Raw genomic sequence first — 8,130 nt, 5'->3', positions numbered from 1 at the left:
ACCCAAGGTAGGTTCCTTCCAAAATAATCAAACACAAATCTTCATAAAGTAGAACGAAGACTTGTAGACCTTGAAGAAGAAGATATGGATTCATCATATTTGTTACTGACTGGCTGTTTGTTGGCTTTTATGCAGTGTAAGCATTTTTATTGATCTTAATTTGTTATTATGTGTATTCTCATTATTAGCTTTGTTCAGGCCCGGTGGAACCGGGGAGACTGGGGAGACTTCAGCCTCCCCACTTTTGAGCAAATGAGATTTTCTTTCTCAAATTCCTAGCAGTTTTTAACTCATTTTGAGCTTTCACCCTCCCCACTTTTATGATTGTTCTGCCGGGCCTGTCGTTGGGGGTGTCTATCTTAGGTAGAGCCTGTGCCCTGTGATAATATAATGCTTATGTATGTCTGCCTTTCGTTTTCCATTCTCAATCAAACAAGAAATCTAAAAATCCAATAAACTACGTCTTGCCAAAGTTATCAAAGTTTTCTTTCTATATTCCATTTTCAGCTAATGTGAATGCTTTTGATGATTTTTGAACACGTCTTGTGCTTTTAGTTACTTCCTCCGCAAGCCTACATACAAACAATGGTGTTGTGAACATGGAAAATTTCGAGCTTCAAGATAGTATCAGCGATGAATCCAATCTCGAAACTCGACGAGGTATACGACCAGCAAATTTTAGCTGTTGTTAATTTATTACAAAACTTTTTTGTTTTTACGAGTTTTGATCGGTTTTAAGTTGTAACTTTTCGTAATTAATCACCCATTTACTTTACAAAGGGCTTATGATGCGTTTAGCTTAACCTGTTACGGCAGGTGCGACGCCGAGTCACGGCTAGTTTATTACTGACAACAAATTCTTTAGCAACTTTTGGAACGATACAAAACGGTCTACGGTCGTTATAATCTTGCCAAGACTTATCCGTTCTTTTAATTCGAGTTTGTATACAAGCTGGTAAATCAAAAATCCAAATTTTTCATCTGGGCCCTTGTATTAGTTTATTTAAAATACAAAAGACTAGGCTGCTGGCATCCACTAACGGATTCGTGCTCCTTTTAGTACCTATATTATACTACCGTGGGGTTTTGTAGACGTCTGCGATTCAGATTAACAAAAGGCTGAATTAGTGGCTAAACGCAAATTTCACAGATCTGGGCATTCTTCAATTGGGCTATTCCAGAAATAGTCTGTACCCCCTATGTTGAGGAAGTGTGACGTCCAGGGTGGTCTGGAAAATAAAAAATCCAGGGTGGTCTAGTTTTTTGGATGTAAAAGTCCGGGGTGGTCAGTAAAATGAGGTTGAAAATCCAGGGTGTTCAGTAAAACGAGGACAATAATCTAGGGAGTCCTGAAAAATTGAAAATAAAAATCCAGGGGGTCACCTTTTTAAAAAAAGACCTCCTCAACATAGGGTATACAATTCTTTTCTGGAATAGCCCATTTGGGAGGAGTGGTTGGTCATCAATTATCCCAAAAAGGAATGGAATGTCTTAATGAGCTTATGTAAATAACCATGAATAACGATTATTTTTTTGACAGATTCGTCTTTGGCAGACTCAAGTGTAAAAGAAGATCACCACCCTATCTCTACTAAAATGTTTTTCAAGCAGCGCTACGTCAAATGTAAACGCACCTATAATGGCCGTCGAATATGTCGTCGATGTACACCGACATGTTATCGATCATGCCGTGATGACGGAGTTTGTGGAAAACCATACTGTCGTGATAGATGTGTAGTGATCAAAGGATAGATTTATATATTTACTTAAATGTTTTAGGATCTTTTGTGAATTTGTATCATATACTGTTTTGTGTAAATTTACCGTCCAAGTTACAGCCACTGTCCACATAACACCCCTGTCTCAGTGCCCCGGTAGAACTTTTTCCCTCAGTGTAGACTAGTAAACCACGTCGTTGTATTTCGCTGCAGATTAAACTTGCAATGGGATCTATTTCTATATATGTTCACTGAATACATGTCTTTCCAATCCACTCTCCCGCGGCAATTTCTATTTTTTATAAGAACTCTTTATTATAAGCACTATTCCCGCGTTGCTGTGTCCAACGAAAGACAGACGCTTGCTAGTCTACCCTCAGTGGGGATGAAAATTTCTATCAAAATGCCAATGGGCATAGAAAATCTATTGTTTCCAGCTCGAAAATTCCAGTGGGGATGGTTTTGGAGTGCAATTTTTTACATTCAGTTTTCAATGGAGATAAAATCATAGAGCAATTTCGCAGTGGGGTTGAAATTGTAGGATATTTTTTCCACCGGGGACGATTTTTTGGCCTATTTTTCCACCGGGGTGGGGGGTCCACCGGGTCTGTGACACAGGGGTGTTACATAGTATTAGAACGCTTGGTGAAATTTATTCCAAACCCATTAAGATATTTCCCGTTAGAAGAACAAATTTCTTTTGCAACTTTGTTAGTAACAAACTATTTTATTTTTATATTCTTTCCAAATGTAAAATATTATCAAAATATTTACACACACCAACTCTTCTTGATTTCAAGACCCCTAAATCTTGATTCTTGTCACTGCCCTTAGGCCTCCATATCTACAAACTTTCAACTAGCCTATTTCATAGGATTCGTGCATCTGTTACATGATTTTTTCTTTACAATTTCAAGAGGAAAAATTTGTGCAGTTTTCCCTTCCAGAAAGCCGTTGAAAAAGATTTCATGAGATTCATGAACTCTTTTCTATTGGGCTTTTCCAAAAAAAACCGTGCATCCCCTGTTGAGGAGGTCCAACCTTTTGTGACCTACCCCCTTGGAATTCCAGGCAATTTTAGGATCATACCCATCTGGAATTCCGGATTTTTACAAATTTTCAATCATTACCCCCTTGGAATTCCGCTTATTTTGAACAGATTTTCGTCTACCCTTATGGAATTTCACTGCATTTCAAACCTTACCCCTTTGCACAATTTTTTTCTGGAAAAGCCCATTGTTGTTGCCTTTGTAAAACTTTCAATCTCAATTCGCCAAAAAGTGCTTAACCACAAAGAGTTGATTACTGCAGCACATAGAAAAATATCATGTAGTCAAAACACGAATCCCATGAAATAGGCTAATACTCGGTGGTCAGTAGACTAGAGTCTACTTCTGGCTGAACTTTGCTTTTTGATAAATTTTGATGACGTTGAGTCCAGTGAAATAGACTAGGAGCATTTGACGAGGTTGCCATTTCGCAAAGACAAATTTGACGGTAAAAATCCTCGCGTAGCTCACAACAAACAACACAGTTGCCAGAATGGTCGCGATAGAGAAGGTGGCATCTTTGTATTGTGAACTATCTTTCAAGCTGTATGTAATAAGCACATAGAAAATTGAAGTTATAACACGGGACTTACTAACCAGATTCCACAACAAACTTTGATGTGAAAACGGCACTTCATTCGATGTGCGGCAAACGGGAATTTTATAGTGTACAGACGATCTATGATTATGCCTAAACTTATGCTCATGAAGATGACTGAAACAAACCCTTAATCGGTTAAGGAGAACAACGCTATCGTTGTCACTAGCTCTGAAAATTCAATTAGCACTGGGTATGAGAATTGCTTGCCTAAAAGATTTAATAGTGGGAAGATTTCGTACATGATCGTCGAGGTTATTCATTTATGCAAAAAGGAAAGAAAGAGGCATGTTAACGCTTGATTCTACAGAAAGGTGCCTCGATTGGTGGTTTTATCCTTCGCCCTGCATTGCGTTCATCCTCTCCTCTCTGGGGAGGAAGAATATTCGTATAATAAGCAGGAACAAAGCCTTTTATTATTTCATAAAAAAATACGAGTCTTCTAATTAACCGCCTGTCTGTCAGGCTTTCAAAGCCCAACTCAAGGTACATTTTTTCTCCGGATGTTCCTCTGAAGCATCCAGTAATTGCAAGACAAGCATCATATTGAACAGACTCAAGTTTTTTAGAGAATGTAGAATTACCAGAACGATCATATACGATATCTTCCATCTAGGTGTGGTCTAACATAGGTTTTGTATATAGTGACAAGAGAATCCCTGGGTAGAAATTTGCGAAGTCTGCGAATAAGACCAATACCTTGATCAGTTTTTTTTATTTTTTCATCAAGGTGACGGTCAAAGGCCAGCTTTTGATCAAGTATGAGACCAAGATGTTTTTGATGATCCTTAACTGCAATGGCTGCATTATTGAAAGTAATTTCTGGGGGGTCAAGTGGATATAACCTCTCGGGTAAATTAATGCGTGTCCAAATTTTCGTTAATCTTTCGGACCCATCGTCACCCCTCCTAGCATAATAAATTATACCTTTAAAGAAGCGTATTAATAATAAATTAGGAAATTCATCTAATGAACACACTCAACAAGGAGATGTTATTCACTTGTTGGTGGAAATAGGACCTAGCCTCGGCTCCTGACCGGGAGCTTAGAGTCTAGGAACATGGGAAGATGAAAAATAAATATATAAATATACTATGAATAAATAAATTATTAAAATATGAATAAAAAGATTAAAAAAAAAAAAAAAAAAAACATAAAAAATAAATAAATCTATAAATTTAACGTATTTCGTAAGATGATTGTAGTGCCTAGGACCGCTGTTACCTGCAAACATAGAAAACAATGGGAAATTTCAAGATATTTCAAGTTCTTCTCTATCCTATCTGACACGACACCTAAAGACCCTATAACAATTGGCACTATTTTGGTTTTAACATGATGGATCTTTCTAATTTCTTTGGCAAGCTCAGAATAGTTGGCAACCTTCTCATCCTCCTTTGCCCGGACATTTTTGTCATTGGGAACAGAAAAATCAATAATGGTCCAATGTTTGTTCACTTTGTCAATAACGATAAGATCAGGCCGATTGTGATCTAATCTTTTGGACGTATTGACTGACTTGTCCCACCAAATCTCAAATTTTCCACAACTACTGACCCGGACATCTTCTGGGGTCTCTTCATACCACCGTACACTATGTTTCATTCCATATTTCTTGCATAAATCCCAATAAACCCTCAAACCCATCCTGTCATGTCTCTTTTTATAGTCTTTCTGAGCTAGGACCGTACACCCTGAAGCAACATGTGCAACTGTTTCAGGGAATTTCTTGCACACTCTGCACCTGTTGTCTAAATCACCACCACTAATCCTCGAAGACAGCCAATTAGTTTGAACAGCTTGTTCTTGAGAGGCAAATACAAAACCTTCAGTCCGGCTATCAACGTATCCGCTTGACATCCAACGAAAAGAGCTCGGATGAGCACCTTCGTTCTCCCTAAACCACTTGCCATGCATTTCCTTCCCTTGTAAGTTTTTAATCCTTTCCAGTTTTACCCTATCCTTGTACTCTAACCCACTTTCTCCGTCTTCATCAACCTCCAAAACAATTTGGGCTGCTGAAACAAGCTTTTCTTCAGATTTCAACATGTACTTTCCTAAACTCAACGCTTCAATGTTAACACAATCCTCAACACTAATAAGCCCACGACCACCCTGACTCCGTTTCAAATACAATCTGCACACACTACCTTTCTTGTGAAAAACGTTATTCATCGTCAAAACCTTCCGTGTTTTCACGTCCAAGTCTTTCAATTCCTTCTGGCGCCAAGCTAAAATTCCTGCTGTATATCTGACCACACTAACAGCCCAGGCGTTAATTGCTGGAAAAAGATTACGCGCATACAATTTTGACCTCGCAAGTAATTTAACCCTTCTTAAATATTCACTTTTAATTATTTCTTTCATCTGGCTATGCTTGACGTCACTCTCCTGCAAAATTCCCAAATACTTATATCCTGACCTTTCAACTTCTTTGATGACCTCCCCTGATGGTAGAACAATTCCCTCACTCTTCACTTTCACACCTTTCTTCAAAACCAACATCGCACACTTATCAAACCCGAACTCCATCCCAATGTCTCTCGAATACTCACTCACAATCATCATCAATTCATTCAACTCGCGTTCACTCTTAGCATACAATTTTAGGTCATCCATAAAGAACAAATGATTGACTTTCTCTGAAGAAGCTTTGAAATGATATCCTAATTTCTCTTTGTTGAGAAGGAAAGAAAGAGGTATCATGGCCATAACAAACAAAAGTGGCGAGAGCGAGTCACCTTGAAAAATTCCACGTTTAATCTGGACGTTGCAAAGAGACTTGCCAGCGCAACTTAGATCTGTGTTCCAGCTTCCCATGCTGTTCGAAATCAGCTCTCTCAGATTGCCAGCAATCTTTGAGAGATCCATGATCTTTAGCAGCCAAGAATGAGCACCGTTCGTCCTTTGACCATCCAATCAGGCACATTACCATCGACTAAACAAAAATCTAAAGATTCACAAAGAAACGGATGAAGAGCAGTTAACTTTTTGAACCAAAATCCTCTGACTCCGTCCGGCCCTGGGGCCTTCCAGTTGGCCATCCTCGAAATACCTTTCTTAACATCAGACGATGTGATCACAACATCACCTTGACCTTCGACACGATCAAACTTTTCACTGACATCTTCTAACCATCCTGCTTTCTCATTAAAATCTCCTTCCATTGACCAGATATTACTCCAAAATTCCCGTGCTTCATCTTCCTTGGGAGCTTTATCAAACTTCTTGCTTCCACTCAGCTCTTTATACAAATACGATTGGTTGTTTTTATACAAAGTGTTGTGACGATTAGTTAAGTTCCTCTCGACAAAAAATTTGATTTTGTTGCTTGCAGCTTTAACTTTTGTTTCAAGAAAAACCGTGACTGCCCTAGTACCTCGCTCCGTAATTTGATATCGTCTCTCTAATTCATCTAAAGTCTTCCTTTTCAATGTTTTCCCGTTCTTAATCTCATTAACCCTTCCCAGATCTTTCCTCCATTGTTGAATACTCCCTTCCAATCTACGTTGCCACCATGGTTTCTTTGACTTCAACTTTTCACCTTTCTCCTTCAATAACCCAAGACGTTCACAGACAATGTACGAACCCGCATACAACAGTCGATTTGCCTTTGTTATGTCCGGAATTCCAATAGCAACAAAGTTCCGCAGAAGTGAATTAACGATGGAAACCTCCTTCATGACCAAACATTTATCAATATTCTTCAGACTTGGTATCTCTCTACACTCATTGCTGTTAAGAATCTGATGGATACGAAAAATAATTTTGTTTTCTTCTTCATTTGTAATACGAACCACATCTCCCTTCTCAAAAACATTCAACCTCTCAACCTGAACTTCCGGTTCAAAATCATCTTCGTGGTCCCAAAAATCATCTCCGATGTCAGATTCTTTACCTACAAAAGACTCAACCGAATGACACTGGCTTGATTTGGAAAAAACTGTAAAATCGATATCAACATCGTCTACTGCTAAGTCATCGTCTTGAGTTGTTTCATTATATACATTATTTACACTATTGTCCTGGCCCGCAGGTTCACCCTCACTCCTCACAAGTCGCTCAATCTCACCCTTCTCATACTCACTCAATAACCCACCCTTTTCGATACTCTTGATTTGAGCCAAGACACTCGCCTGCGAGCGCTTGCTCAAAGCTCTTTCCTCCCAAAATTCCATTAACCTTTTGATATACCCATAGCTCCCCTTCCCTCCACTCCTTACAAAACACTCCCACACCAGGCATCTCTCTTCTTTGGTCCACTTAGTCTTATTTTTCCCAGTCCTATCCCCCCTTTTGCTTAACTCTTTCCCCTGGACCAGCCCCCTTCCCCCCGAATTCGGAACACCTTCCCCTACTTCACTTGTAGTTCTGAAAAGAACTGTTTTAGGTGCTCCAGGTTGGTCCGACTGAGGGTCTTTCCTCACTGGAGACTTTTCATGATTTCTGCACTTGTGCATTATTTTTCACTAAATCTCAGAAATGATAAACAATTCTGGCGTCTATGATCAGTTACCTCACCGAAGTAAGGCGTAGCAGGAGCACGAACGAGCACGTATAGACATCACCCCCATAATAATAATAATAATAATAATAATAATAATAATAATAATAAACCATTTCAAATCCTTTTCCTTTTTTTCAAATTTTATAATTATATAATAACAATGATTTAATGATAACAATAAGAATAACATAATAATCATTTAACTTTTTTGGTAAGAATTTCGTTCCTTTTTTCAGACTCTTAAGACCAAACATTCAT

General features: G+C 38.6%; 2 protein-coding genes across 2 annotated transcripts; one reads left to right on the top strand and one right to left on the bottom strand.

The window, feature by feature from the left end:
- LOC136821744 (uncharacterized) lies at positions 1–2,491 on the top strand. The gene is made up of 3 exons (XM_067077956.1): positions 1–136; positions 556–660; positions 1,541–2,491. Exons 1-3 carry the CDS (start codon positions 85–87, stop codon positions 1,750–1,752), a joined length of 369 nt encoding a protein of 122 aa, XP_066934057.1. The 5' UTR covers positions 1–84; the 3' UTR covers positions 1,753–2,491.
- A 3,750-nt stretch (positions 2,492–6,241) lies between these two features.
- LOC136821776 (uncharacterized) lies at positions 6,242–7,543 on the bottom strand. Its single transcript, XM_067077989.1, has one exon. The coding sequence runs from the start codon at positions 7,541–7,543 to the stop codon at positions 6,242–6,244; it is 1,302 nt and encodes a 433-aa protein (XP_066934090.1).
- Positions 7,544–8,130: the final 587 nt, after the last annotated feature.

Source organism: Clytia hemisphaerica, unplaced genomic scaffold, assembly GCF_902728285.1.
Source record: "Clytia hemisphaerica strain Z4C2 unplaced genomic scaffold, Clytia hemisphaerica genome assembly, whole genome shotgun sequence".
Taxonomy (NCBI): domain Eukaryota; kingdom Metazoa; phylum Cnidaria; class Hydrozoa; order Leptothecata; family Clytiidae; genus Clytia; species Clytia hemisphaerica.
This window is presented reverse-complemented; position numbering and strand designations above follow the sequence as displayed.